At 37.2% G+C, this 15,153-nt stretch overlaps 1 protein-coding gene across 3 annotated transcripts in view; it reads left to right on the top strand.

Annotated features, from left to right (window-relative positions):
* The window catches only part of dync1i1a (dynein cytoplasmic 1 intermediate chain 1a), a 62,908-nt gene that overhangs the window by 39,647 nt on the left and 8,108 nt on the right, over positions 1–15,153 (top strand). For all 3 annotated transcript variants that reach the window (XM_083523644.1, XM_083523642.1, XM_083523643.1), the window contains 4 exons: positions 7,747–7,893; positions 9,057–9,170; positions 11,290–11,423; positions 11,571–11,715. In XM_083523644.1, coding sequence (XP_083379770.1) covers positions 7,747–7,893; positions 9,057–9,170; positions 11,290–11,423; positions 11,571–11,715 — 540 coding nt within the window. The remainder of the gene's footprint in view (positions 1–7,746; positions 7,894–9,056; positions 9,171–11,289; positions 11,424–11,570; positions 11,716–15,153) is intronic.

Raw genomic sequence — 15,153 nt, 5'->3', positions numbered from 1 at the left:
AGATACTGTTAGCTGCGCTCCCCTACCGCACTGTTTTTATTGCTAACTTTCATGTCTTTTGCCCAGGATGACTCAGGGTGAAGCCTTGCTGGATGCCAGAGGCTTTGAGGAAGGGTGTCTAACTAAGGGGGAGATGTATTTGTAGGAGTTGGGAGAGTGGCCTGCTTGGAATAATGGCAGAGGATTGAGCTGCGTTTGGCTCGCAAAGAGCAGTATGGAAATGCTTCCAAACCACACACAGCTCACAGAGAGGAAGGGCAGAGACCTCCACTTTGCTGTCTGTTTATTACACACCCATATAGCTGTATATAGTCGTTTCGGCTGGCCACTACTGCTGCTGTTCAGGAATTAGACATGTTCGGGTGCCAAAATGTGACCTTTTAGAGAGAACTACATAATCTTTTTAAATTAAATTCTTAAAAATACATATGTCTTTTTTTCATATTTATAAATGACCCCTTATAAATTAAATTTTTATAATAATAATTCAAATTTATCTACTTAGCTTTTGGTGTCACTTGATTTTTCAATATTGTGCAAGTCTATTTTCAGAATGTTGGGTAATATGGGACCAAACAAGGGTGTGCATTAAACTTAGGCCATAAGTAGCAGAAAGGCATATTGCTTGGGCATAACAGTTTGGGAAAAGACCACATATGGCTGTGATGGTCAGATGTTCACTTATTTTCAGCCATATAGTGTATTTGGGTCTTAGTATTTGGGCGTGTTGAAGTGAAATGATAGTGAACATCGGACAAAAATGCACTCCACTGCATTGTTGCACCAAAATGGGTCAAAATGGGTAAAAAAAAAAATCCAATTTCTCAATCATAAGCATCAAGGTGCATTTTACATTTGTTGCTACTCTATACTCTATGACAGGGGTCACCAGCCTTTTTGAAACTGAGAGCTACTTGGGTACCATTAATGTGAAGGGCTACCAGTTTGATACACACAGTTTTCAATTTGATCTGAAATAACAAATTTGCTCAATTTACCTTTTATTATATGTTATTATTAATAATTAATGATATTCATCTATGTGAAGACACTGATCATGTTAATGATTTCTCATAATAAGTATCAACAATGATTTAACAAAGTAGGAAACCGCGGGCTACTCATGTGGTACTTGCGGGCACCACGTTGGTGACCCCTGCTCTATACTCTCTGGTGCTGCTAGCAATAAGCTTCGTTTTAATATTTATGTTGAAGAGTATCTTTACCAGCGCAGGTAAGGGCATCTGTCTTAGATAGGCAGAGCAGCAAATATAAAATAATTAAATGAAAAGTGCCTTGAATTGGACCTGACTCAAGTAGGCATGCATATGTCAGTGCTCAGTGCTCGCAGAATTAAACTGCTCTCATGAAACTTTTCTCAGCACACTCATGTATGCACTACCTTTGCATGAGCTGAATTCATTTCACCTTATCTGGTTGGCTGCTGTAGTCTCTTATATTGATATTTTTACAAAGCACAGTTTGCGTTTTGCCATAATTTATTATGAAATACATTAATGTCATTAAGGCCGTTGCTTTGCGTTGTCTGTCGAGTTGCCTGGAAACAAACACAAAGCTTACATCATATAGTATCACCAGGGACCAGATGCTTATTATTAATATTAAAGCATTTGATATTTTTAATGATTAACAAGAAGATGAGCAGTGGTCACAAAATTATATTTGGCATATTATGTAAATTCGATGTTAGAATGCTTTTGAAGTAGCAATCAGAATTTCCTCAAGAGGTTTTGTGAGTGATGGTGAATAAGCAGCAGTTAAGATGTTGGACTTCTGATCTGAAGGTCGAAAGTTCAAATCCCACCCCATCCACTGGGCCCTTTGGCAAGGCCCTTAATTCTTAACATCTCAGTAGTATAAATGAGATAATTAAAAGAGGATGTGCCAGATGCCGTAAATGTAAATGTATGAATATTAAAATACCTGTCGACATGGTGATGGTCAGTAAAAATCTGTCCTTAATTTCCTAAGCTTTTCAACAGAAGGGCAAATCTTGACACAAGTTCTGTTTTGCATATGTTAATTTGTGCAGCACATGGATAAACTTTAATGACCATCATTTAATTGAATTGATATCAGGTTGGGACTGTGAGTGGTTGTGAATCAGGAGGTTTCACTTTACTGTCCTGACTGCAAGAGTAAAATAATGAACTAGCAAAAAATATGGAGAAAAAAACTTGAGTGAGGGAGGATGAGAGAGGGAAAGAAAATGACTGCTCACGTTCACTGGCTTCTTTTCTTTCTTCTTCGAAAGGCAGATATGGTATTACATGGCCTCGGTCAGTGACCACAGAGTGACAAAATCTGTGCGGTGTCATTAGGAAAGAAAAAGAGGGAGAGAGCGAGGGATGCTGGTCGAAGATGGAGGAGTGCATCTGGAGCTGATAAGCTCTGCTGGGAACCATATGATTGTGGTAGCGAAGGAGGAGGCGGTGGATTTGTGCTGGTGAATGCGCTGTCTGTTGCGCACTCATCCCCTCCCAGTCTCCCTCGTTTTTAACAAAGAGCGAGCACAAAGACAGGAGTGTTTCCTTCCGTGATCCCTCTCTTCATGCCATCTTTCATCATCGGGTAGCTGTGTGTATTATTCTATAGCGAGCACTTCCCATTAATATAAAACCTCATCTGACAGAAGTATGTAGACCTGGAAAAGTAAAGCTTGAAGATTAAAACAGTTGGGCTGCTGCTGGAAGATGGAGTCAGTTTTTTTTTTCTTGCTGCTATTTAAATTTAGCAGAAACCTGCTGTGAGATTGTGTTTTTACTGAACCTGTCAGTTTGAATATCATTACCGGATCTTGACTTCACTGAAGAGAGCCTCTAGCTGAAGCTACAATGTGAAATGGACCGTTTGACTTAACTCTTTGTATTTCAATGACCAAACAGCTTAAAAAAAAAGACACAACTGAGCAACCTATGGTGCATTTATGGTAGGTGATAGGTGCTAGAGCATTTCTGCTTAAGTTGTCACACTTTAGACCTTTTAAAAGTAGTTAAAACTCTTCAAGTATGAGAATGGCAGCGACATTTTCAACGATGACACATGCACAAAGAATAGATTGTAATCTAGGGCCTAATTTCCTATTCTGCAGGATCAGGAAGTCCTCCTACAAGAGCAAATTGAACTAATAGCAGTAGCGCATTTACTGCGTGTGCATGGCACCGAACCCCATGTTTATTGAGATTTCAAGTAAATCTATGAAGTTAGACACATGGTTCCGTTAGTTAAGATGAGGGGCCAGATAGGGTGCAATGCATGGCTCTCCATATGGTGTGAATATTCAGGCTTTTCATCCTTCAGCATCTCTGCCATGTTTACATTATGATTTCAAAGAGTTCATTGGAGTAGTCACACTTATCTATGGAGTGAACAAACTCTTTAGACTTATGTGGTGGCAGGAATGAAGAAAGCCCACAGCATCTGTATATAACTTTGACATTGCAGCCTGATTATTTATGATAAAAACTGAACCAACGTGACTACAACTTCCATATAATGGCTGTGCATATGTTAATGTTTCACATGGCCACCCTGAGTATCAAATATATGAGAGAGCTGTGTAAAATGAGAACTGAACGATTTTTTCCCCAAACCATATACATTTCATAAACCTGGAATTGCCACAAGATTATTGACAAGAAATGGCAACAAAATTATACATAAATCAGTGTTTAATAGGTTTAATACTGGGCATATTATAATATTATCTTTAATTAAAGGGTAAAACAATGTAAAACGTATGCTTAAGTGAACATTGTCCACATTTAAATGTTCTTACACACAAATATAAAAAAGTATTTGAAAATTAAGAGCAAAATAAATTAACAATCAACAGGATCAATTTGCATAAAGGTTCTCTTTACATACTGTAACCAACATATCCATAAAATATTAATACCCATAACAAGTAAAATGTTACCAATTCCATATGAGTTAAACAAAAGTCCTAAGAGTAACTGATTTGAACAGCACTTAAGTATTTGACTCAAATTCAACACAAGCTCAAAGATGCACTAGTGCTCAACATCAGGACACATGTTGGTGACTAGCCAAAAACAGTTGATATTTTCTAGAAATACAAATCAAATTGTACACCCTAATATTGCATTACCAAAGCAAGATCAAACATGCCCCAATAAAACAAAATGAAGCAATACTTCAAAAAGTTATCTTTTTGAAGTATTATCAATTAATTATATAAATCATGTCACAAAGTAGAAGAACTATTAGTATTCAATGGACAATTGAAATTTTAATAAATCATTTTAGTCAAAGTAAAAGCAAATATTCAGAGCTGGCTGACTAAATGTAATTGGTAATAGTCATTGTAAAGTAAATTAAATAGTACATATGTTAAATCATAAATGAAAAAAATGTTAATAAATGTAAAATTTGCTTATGTATTTGATACTTAGTGAAAAATATATAGTAGCCAAAAGATTACTTAAGCACAGTAACGAATTACATTTACTCAAATACTTTACACCACTGATTTTATGAACATCTTATTAAAAATAAATATTGATTATAAATCATAATTTTAGAGACTGTAAATACTACTATATTGGTTTAATATGTGCTTATTAATTGGTCGTTTGTATAAAAAAAAAGATGTTATGGAATCAAATTCTAAAGTGTAAAAAGTGTGGGGTTTTTTTGTCAGTTAACTTCAATTGAGTAATTTAGTGCAAGTATTAAATTTTTATTAGAATTATGTACATTATAAACCTTATAATATCACTTAAATATAGAAGGTATGTACAATTATTAAAGTATGTTTCACCTGTGATGTTGGCTAATATTTAGCTGGTATTTAGAACGAGATTTTCGTTTTAAAGCTCCCTTAGATCAAGCCAAGTTCAGACTTACAGATGCAATTAATCGGATCATGATCTAGGCCTTGATTCTGATATTAGCGATGGGGCCTCAGAGCAGAAAGCATATTGCTAAAGCAGAGGTTTGTGGTAGGGCTAGAGGCCCAGAGTTAGCCATGCCTGACTCCACTGAGGAGGTTTTAGGTTACAATACTTCATTAAGTCTTTGATTAATGGCTTCATAGCAGAGTTATTACCTTCTTGTTGTGGTGACCTGGGCTTGTGTTCATTAGTCTAGTAATGAAGCTGCAGTCTGAGGGAGCGTGTCCCTGACACATGACTACAGAGGATAGGCAAGAGAGTTTATGAAAGTTTAGAGAGAAAGAGACAGAGAGATGGGGGGGAGAGAGAGAGAGAGAAAGAGAGAGAGAGAGAGAGAGAGAAAGAGGAAGAGGCTGTCAGGGACAAAGAAAGACTATAATGAGGAGGGTTCAGGGGTCAGGCCTGAGGCTGTTGCTGAAATGGTGTTTAGGTGCTGCTGTGCCCTGCTGTCACTCAGCATTAACGCTTTACTGATCACTAATCGCAAAGAATAGACAAGCATTTCAACATGTCCACGGATCACAGTGATGCAGATAAGAGTTACAGAAAAGCTTTGAAGGCTTTATTAAATTAAATGCTGCACTGTTTACCAGTTTGAAACAATAGATGTAAATTCTATGTACAGTATCTGTAACATTACAGATGCTGCCTCTCAGCTTGTATTCCGTGGAAGGAAAGGTTTTAATTAAATATTGATGAGATGTTTTATAAGCATTTTTTTTTCCTAAGCAAAGCCCTTGCATCATTCAATGTCTTGCATGTTTACTAATCTTGTGCATTAGTTCCAGGTTCCACTTTTGGTGTGGAGAAAATTAGCACTGTAGAGCTTTTTTTGCATGTCTAGAGAGGGCAGTTTGTTGCCCAAATGTATGTATGTAAGTTTGTTTTCACATAAGATTTTATTTCTGTCAATTCTAACAATAAACTGTTGATGTACACTCCCAAGAGAATTAGTTCAAGGGTACTTTTATAACCTTTTTGTCTCTCTGGTCGATCACCCCTATTAGGAGGTTACAGGTTTAAATCCCAGCACCACCAAGCTGCCACTGCTGGGCCTTTAAACAAGGCCCTTACCCCTGAACTGCTCAATGTAAGTTCCTCTGGATAAGGGTGTCCAGAGGCATCTGCCAAATGCCATTAATGTAAACGTCTTAAGATTCCATGTAGAACATTATACTAGCTGGGGTTTTTTTTGGGAAAATGTTCCTTCAGAAAGCTGTAGTTTTCCCAAGAAATCTTAACCCTTATGTGTTCTTTTGGGTTGTAATTTTGGGTTTGAGATTTTGTGGAGGAAACCTGCAACACAATGTCACTATCATGAAGCGCACTTTCTAAGAATGTAAAAATAGAACTCGAACAATATTTTTTGGTTTGGTCCTTCTGGGGGAAACCCTTAATTTGTGTGTGGAAGACTGTGAAATTGGATACGGAAAGGGTTCCAGAACATTATTAGATCTTGAACACCCCGTGGAACCTTATTTTCCAGAAGTACACTAATTTTTGAGATAAGAGTTTAACATCATTGATGTTAAATGTTTTTTTGTTTTATTTCAGACAGGAAATCCTTGTAGGCTCTATGTTGGGTTTGGAAAAGTACAGTAGAACAACTCTAGCCATGCTTCTTTCTCCTTCTTCCTATAGTGCTGTATTATAAATTCTTGTTCTCATAACTATTCATGCATCCATTTGGGAATCCATTTTTTCTAAAAGCATACTTTTAGGAAACATTTTAAATTCAGAAGCCTTCAGTGTTTTGTTCATCTTAAGCAAACCGTAATGATTCTCCTGAAGCTCTATTCTCAGATGCTGACTTATAAATCTGCAAAAGCATTTAAACGAATAACCTAACAATCTAATATTGATTATGCTAATATACAGAATTGTATGTTTTTATCTATACTAATATGCATGAATTCACAATCTCACAATTGACAATATATGCTTTGTGTCCCCCCCCCCAACTTGTAGAGTTTAAACACTTATGTTTTACTATAGTGGAGCTTTAAACAGTTTTACTCTGGGTGTCCTGTGTGCATATTTTGATGGCCAAAGCTTCAACTTTATTTTTACCCCTCCAGCCTGGTTTATTTTAAGTCCAATTTTAAAATACCGCCTCACATCTGAGGCTGGAAGTCTTTGGAAGCCATATATTTTTTTTTAAAGGGAGAAAAGGAACGAAGAAAAAGAAAAAGCATGTTTTCTTTTTATTCTGGTTTGTTTTCCAGTCACTTTAAAATGAACTCTGGTTGCATGACTTGGCGGCCGCAGCTGGTGCGGTAAAAGAGGGAGACAGCAGACGACTGCAGAGCGCTGAGAAAACAAACGGGTCACACTTCATTCACGGTGCAGGTCCATATTTCACTCAATTGGGAAGAAAATAATTGTGCCATGGAGCTAATTGACAAAAATACCTAGCAGGGTTGATAAAAATTGTAGTTTTGCATGGTGATTCTTCTTGAGGGAATCCATGTGAGTGTATGAAAGCATAAGCTCACTTTTCATTTGTCGGGCATTCATGAGGAACGGAAAACCCAATAAAAGTGAAGACAGAGGGGAAGTTCAAGGCCAAGGCTGTCACAACAAAAGCCACGTTTCTCGCTCCGCTGCCCACTGCTTATGGTGCTGTAATCTAAAGCTTCTGTGCCCACAATTCCCTCCATTGTTACGTTTCTTACCCAAAACCCGCCCTTGCACGTGATCTTTTGCGTGAACTTCTCATCATCGTCATGCTCCCTCTCTTTCGTTCTTATTCTTTCTTATTTAATCGCTATCTTCTCTTAATTATCTTGTCCTTTCTTCTTCTTCCAAGTCTCCTGTGGTGTCCGTGGGCTTTGCCCGTTTTCATCCTAATCTGCTGGTGGGTGGCACGTACTCAGGGCAGATCGTGCTCTGGGACAACCGCAGCCACAGAAGAACCCCGGTCCAGAGAACGCCGCTCTCTGCAGCTGCACATACTGTAAGACAACACCTATCCTCCTTACGCTCTCAGACAGACATTTCTAAAAGTGCTCCCATGCTATGAATGCCTTTGTCCTGATATTAAATTCATATCAGTCAGAGTCAATGAGCCCTATCTAACTTCATGCTATGTAGTATACAAATGGAGGACAAAGGTAGTCTACAAAGGTGCATAGACCCCACTGTATTGCGATGTCACACACATGATCAACGAGCACCACACATGCTGAAGGTTTTAACTTCTGAGCCCTCAATAAATAATAAAAGCTTAGGTCCCCATCTCAAGCTCAACGAGCCTTCAGTTCTCTCAAAGAGCCCATTGTGGGCCAAAAACAAAGATTAATTTGGCAGCAGTAGTAACATAATGGATTCTTGCAATCATCTATATTTGCACAGTATGTTTGTGTTGATTTTATGGCACAAAAGAACAACTTTTTCCATTGCCAAGCATTACAGGTTATATAGAAAATGTACCCAAGCTACCATAATATACAGTATGTAACAGATAATCCACTGCTAGGTGTGATTCATAGGATTTTAATGCATGATCTGGAAGGCGACTAACCACCCACCATGTGCATTACAATTGTGTAGCGCACACCTAGCCGTGAATTATCTTGCTTAGAGCATGCTAATTTTCCAGCGCTGACAAGTTAAAGTAACATTTGACACTGTAAAACTGTGGTATTTATTAAATTTTTTTGAATTTATTTTATTCAAGCTAGAATGAGAGAGAAATTTTGTATGTTTCTGTGTGATGTCTCTACTAATAATAAAGCTGTTGGTGTTAACACCTTGTGCTGTTTTCCAAATTATAATCTCAAGTTTGTCAAATTCTACTTCTTGTACCTCGGCTCATTTGTACCATATTTCATATGGCATATAATATAAATGATACACAAAACACGTCTATGCATCTAAGTGAGTTAATTAGGAAATGCTTTCAGTGACTGTCTGACTGTATATAAACTGTTACTGTGGTTACAATTGTTTAAAAGGCAATGCATTTATTTAGAGACATGAATAAACTGACTGGAACTGACTTTAAAGATTCGAAGGCACCTCTTGCAGAATCATGTACTTAGACTGACCATAATATAATTTAATATCTTTCAGTGTATTTTAATGCTTTAAACCTTTGTGTGCTCTTTAACAATGTAGCATCCAGTGTACTGTGTGAATGTGGTGGGAACCCAGAATGCCAACAACTTGATCACAGTGTCTACAGATGGCCGGATGTGCTCCTGGAGCCTGGATATGCTCTCGCAACCACAGGTAAGTGCTGCTTCGGGGCACTTTTTACTCTTTCCACCAACTTAAACCTCTCTATGGCGGGATTTGGATCGATGAAAGCATCTGTGAGCTTTTACAATCTTCCGTCATACTGCGAGAACTGACCTTTAAGCCTCATCATTTGTACCAGTCTTGTGCAATCTGTGTCCATACTATAGACAAGTATATATTCTATATTCTCTATATATTTTTTTTTCAAATTCATAATACAGATGAAACTCCTATAATAATTTGAGTATCTAATCTTGATATCTTAATAGTTACATATTATGATTTTCTGTTTATCATGAATAAATTACCAAATTTACTATTATTATTATTATTATTATTATTATTATTAATATTAGGAATCAAACAATGAATACACAGCGATTACACATAAATTGTACACAAAACTATAATCTATAATAAAGTTTTTGGATGTGCTGGCATTAAATCTTCTCTTTAATTGAACTAAAAGGCCCAAACCTGTTCCAGCAAGCCCCTTTGCCCAAATCAAGCTTCATGAAGATATGGTTTACATGGAGTGGAAGATCTTGAGGGCATTGCTATATAGCACTGACCTCAACCCTACTGAACACTATTGGGATGAATTGACCGCACCCCCATGCCTCCTCACCCTACATCAGTACCTGACTTTACTAACACCCTAGTGGCTGAAATCTCCACTAGCCCAATCCAAAATGTGGAGGTTTTGGATTTGGAATATTTTCCCAGAAGAGTGAATCCTATTATTACAGCAAATTAGGAATAAATGTGGAATGAGATGTTCAGAAAGCACATGGTGTCCATGAGCTATTGTCCTTATAGTGTAGGTTCACTTAATTGGATATAGCAAAGAAGCATTGTACAATCTATACAGAGGCACAATATAGAGCCACAGTTAAGCCATAACTTTACCAAGTGGTTGATAGATAGATATTGGAGATATGATGTAAATTTGTTAGTCTTTGATTTTAAATTTAAAAGACAACAAAAAAAAGTAAAAAAAAAAAAAATGTTTTTATATAGTCACATTTAGCAGTTGAAAATAAATTTTATATATATATATATATATATATATATATATATATATATATATATATATATATATATATATATATATATATATAATTATTTATTTTTTTTACCATTATTTGTCTATATTTTTACCCAATTTTCTTAACAGTCTGGTATCTTTGTCAAAGCATTAGCAAAAGTTGTAACATTGTTTCAGCAGGGTTTATTTTAAAGTAACATCTGAAAAAAATAAATAAAAATCTATATTCTACGTTATTTTATTATTCAGGTTAGTTTCCTTATCATGTTAATTGAGCATGTTATCTTCTTTACATGTCTTATCCTCTGCACAATCTTGCACAGTTATACAGTATATTACTATCTAACGATCAGGCATAACATTTTGACGTTATAACATGACAGGTGAAGTGAACAACACTGATTATCTCTTCATCATGGCACCTGTTAGTACGTTGGATATATTAGGCAGCAAGTGAACATTTTGTCCTCAATGTTGAAAAATGGCAGAGCGTAAGAATTTGAGTGAGTTTGACAAGGGCCAAATTGTGATGTCTAGACGACTGGGTCAGAGCATCTCCAAAACTGCAGCTCTTTTGTGTTGTTCCTGTTCTGCCTTGGCCAGTATCTATCAAAAGTGGGGTCACAGGGTCATGGGCCAAGGCAGATTGATGCATGTGAGGAGTAAAGGCTGGCCCGCATGGTCTGATCCAACAGATGAGCTACTCTAGTTTAAATTGCTGAAGAAGTTAATGCTGTTAATGCTCAACAGGTCAGACACAATATGTTAGGCAGGTGGTCATAATGTTATGCCTGATCAGTGGCCTTAAAGTTATCAAAGGTACATGTATACCTATCCTTTGCACCTTCTGTACATTAATCACTTTCATATGGGCCATACCCTTATTTAACATATTGCAATTTATTTAAAATAGGCCACTTATGCACTTCCGGTTAGATGCTAACTGCATTCCATTGGCTCTGAACATGTATTTTTTTTACAGTGATAATAAAGTTGAATTTATTGTAATCTAGTTGAATCTAATCTAAATGATCTAATCTAACGCTTTTTTGTATGTTGCAGGAAAGCATGGAGTTAGTCTATAACAAGTCAAAACCAGTAGCAGTGACTGGAATGGCCTTTCCTGCTGGAGATGTCAATAATTTTGTGGTAGGCAGTGAAGAGGGGACTGTGTACACAGCCTCAAGACATGGCAGGTTAGTGAAGTGTATAAATACACCTATATTTAAACTCAAATGTTTATAAAATCTATGGGAAGGTCACACAAACTTTATTTGCATACAAACTAAATTCATACATTACATTCAACTCTATACTGACTGCAATGCTGTGTTGAACTGCAGCAAAGCTGGGATCTGTGAGATGTTTGAGGGCCATCAGGGACCAGTGACTGGCATCAGTTGTCACAGTGCCATGGGTCCAGTAGACTTCTCCCACCTGTTTGTCACCTCATCGTTTGACTGGACAGTCAAACTCTGGAGCACAAAGGTAAGAAGGGGAACATGTGCCCCACTTTAAAACTATGCTGCCATTGTCTGGTGTCCTGGTTTATTTCTGCTGGCATTTTCTGTTGCCTTCGCTCATTTTTTATAAAGTTCATATGCAATGTGAATAGGTGCATGGTAAGGCAAGCAAATCCTGCAGGTGAGCCTGGGGCATCATGTTAAGAACTGTCCCTCAATTGTACCATCTCATTATGTATATGCATGTATATATACAGTATTTGTAAATGAAACTATGATAAGGAAACAGGAGAGAAGTAAAACCTCTACCTGTTTTTGTTTGTTGGCACATGTTGCAGTACAATGGTTAGTAAAGTTTATATTCTATATTTTATGCATTTTAGTTTGAAGATTTGTATGGTTAATTTAGTTTATTTTATGTTTAGAGTAAAAGTTTTTTGTCCCTCTGCAACCTGCTAGACAGATTGCAATTGAAGTAAAGATACCAACAAGCTTTTTCCTTCCCCCTAACTGACAATACCCCCTCTATGAAAACTACATATGCAGGATAAGTTGTCTTTTGAAAAAGAGGCAAGGCTGAACAGTTTTGTTCTGGCTGTGGAGTGGAGTTTATTTCTGGGCTGGAAAAAGACAGCCTTCTTCCTGAAATGAAGAAGAAAATAAACAAGTAATTTTCTATTCAATGTGGAAAAGCTAAGATTTCGTAAAAGTTTATGTTTTCGACACAAATATTAAAAACCTCAGTTTTAAACAATGAGATATTACTTTTTGTTATAGTACACTATGTAAGAAAGAAGAAAAAAGAGAAAGTGGAGTGAAGTGAAAGATTTTCATCATGCATCCTTTCTTTTTTGGGTAAAGGATAAAAAACCTCCAAGAGAAAGAGGGGGGAAAGAGTAGATTAAAGAACAGAGAATCATCTGAAAATCAAAGTATTTTTTTTTATCAGCTGAGGTTCACTAAAAGTAAAATCTTAATATGAATAGAGCAGATCTGAGACATTAGTTTGCAGCTGCATTTATCACATTATTATATGTTTATTATATTCATTCTTATATAACTAATATATTCTTATTTCAAATTAAAAATTAGCAGTCGCTAAAACTAGACATGTCCATAGAATCTTCTGTAACTTGTACTTTTTGACACGTGAAAACATTCCAGAGATGCTCAGGATGCATAGATGTTTTTTCAGACTCAGGGTGGGTTTCTTGATGGAATTAAGGACAGCCACAGGAATGCTGGCCTGCTTCCCGGGCCTGTGTGCCCATATCTTGAGCCACTTAATGCTTGTTTATCCAAGGCCACCTGAACACAGTGCGTCTATCAGCAGAGTCATGTTTGAGTCATTTGCTTATATTGATGTGCATAAAGGACGACTCATTAAAAAAATGGATTAAAAATCATTTTGGAAGCAAGCTGATTGTTTGTGTTGAGGAATTAGGTCAGTTCTTGGCAGGTTCCTCGATTATTCACGAACATTATCCGCAAGTAATTGGCTTCATACTCCACTTTCCTCTGTCTGCTTGTTGAATAACCAATGGAGTCCTCTTCTTTTTGGCATTACTGCTTTTTATTAGTGCCCTCATAAAGGATAACAGAGAAAATGAGAGCGTGTCTCACCAGCTCGCCGTTCTCTGGCTGGGAAACATACACAGTGGCCTGATTTGAACCGATGTCCCACTGTGGCTGTGGCACAGCAGCTACTAATGATTATTCTGTCTGTGGAGCATTTCTCAGCCAGAGCTTCGGTAGACACAGCATGTTTGCTTGGAGGCATGACTCTTAGAAATAGCTCTGCATAATGAAACCTCAAGCACAAAGATGATGTTATCGGTTGAGATGGACAGTAAAGGAACGTTACATCATTAGGTAAATGTATGAGTTGTATAGTATAGAAGGTGTGATTAGTCAAACTTCCTGCAGGAGAGAGTGGGATTAGTCAAATTTTCTGGCGAAGAGGGTGGGATTGGTCAAATGTTCTGCTGGACAGGGTGGGGTTGGTCAAATTTTCTGGAGAAAAGGGTGGGGTTGGTAAAATTTTCTGCAGGACAGGGTGGGATTGGTCAAACCTATTTTAGACAAGAGGGAGGGGTTGGTGAAACTTTCTGCAGAGGAAGGTGGGGTTAGTCAAACATTCGGGAGAAGAGGTTGGGGTTGGTCTGCAGGACAGGGTGGGATTGGTCAAACTTTTTGGAGAAGAGGGTGGGGTTGGACATTTTTTTGCAGTACATGGTGGGATTGGTCATATTTTCTGCAGGAGAGGGTGGCGTTGGTCAAAAATTTTGCATGAGTAGGAGGGATTGGCCAAATGTTCTGCAGGAGAGGGTGGGGTTGGTCAAATGTTCTGTAGGACTATTGGTATTGGTACATTTTTCTGCAGGACAGGATGGGGTTGGTCAAATGTTCTATGGGAGAGGGAGGGATTAGACAAATCTTCCTTTAAAGATTATGAAATTGGTCGAACCTTTTGTGGAAGAGGGTGGGAGTAGTCCGAAGTATCTAGAGGAGTGGGTGGGATTCTGAGTGGACAGAATTTCTTCAGGAATAGGGGAATATTATTAATGAAACAGTCCTACCACCTATAGTGTATGTTATGACATTAACAATGGAAACAATGTTCAACAGTTTATATCTTTATTTTTATATAAGATATAAATATTTAGTAATAAATTGTATTATCCTTCTTTGTCTTCATAACTACCTCTTTTGTGTTCCCAAAAGGGTGTGCAAAATATTTCACATAGATGTGTGCATTCGTTTGTTTATGTGCATTTTAGTTAAGGACCTTAAAGTCTGGATTGGTCTGGGCAGGCATTACTGCATCAGTGCTGGTGCCTGCAGGATTTGGCTGCGGTGATGTGGATTAGATCTGGTTGCACATTCAGGTTTGCTTATATTGCTTGTGGCATACAGTATAGCGATGCCGGAATTCATATCCATCTGGTTTTTTTCTTTTTACAACTTTTATTCAAACTGGATGTATTTCAGTCTAGTGATATCTGTGCATTTTGGTGTCTATGAGTTTGTATGTGATGATATTTGAAGAAAAAAGTGTGCACGGATCTTAATCCGGTTTAAAGGTATTTGTATTATGCTTTTAACAGCAGACATTGTGACAAAGAAACTTTACAAAAATCCAAGACCTCTAATTTGCAAGCCAAATGTTCCAGTGGAAGGTTTTTTGTAGGCAAAAACCACTTGGAACGTTTATGTGAAATGATAAAAACCCTAAAGCAGTAAGCTGAATAGGGAATGACAGAGGTGCAAGAAAGATGTAGAGAAGCATGATTTTGTAAATGTTTTTAGTATTAAGCTTCGACTCAAAATCAAGTAGCGGGACCTTACACTAATTTACATTATTTACACTTATTTATTTATTGTCCTACTCTGTAAGAATTTTATGATAAGGTTACTATCTGTCTTGAGTTTTGCACATTGTCTTCTACCACACTATATAATA

Source organism: Silurus aristotelis (genome assembly GCF_946808225.1).
Source record: "Silurus aristotelis genome assembly, chromosome: 21".
Classification (NCBI taxonomy): domain Eukaryota; kingdom Metazoa; phylum Chordata; class Actinopteri; order Siluriformes; family Siluridae; genus Silurus; species Silurus aristotelis.
Note: the sequence above shows the minus strand (reverse complement) of the source record. Positions and strands in the feature narration are given on the sequence as shown.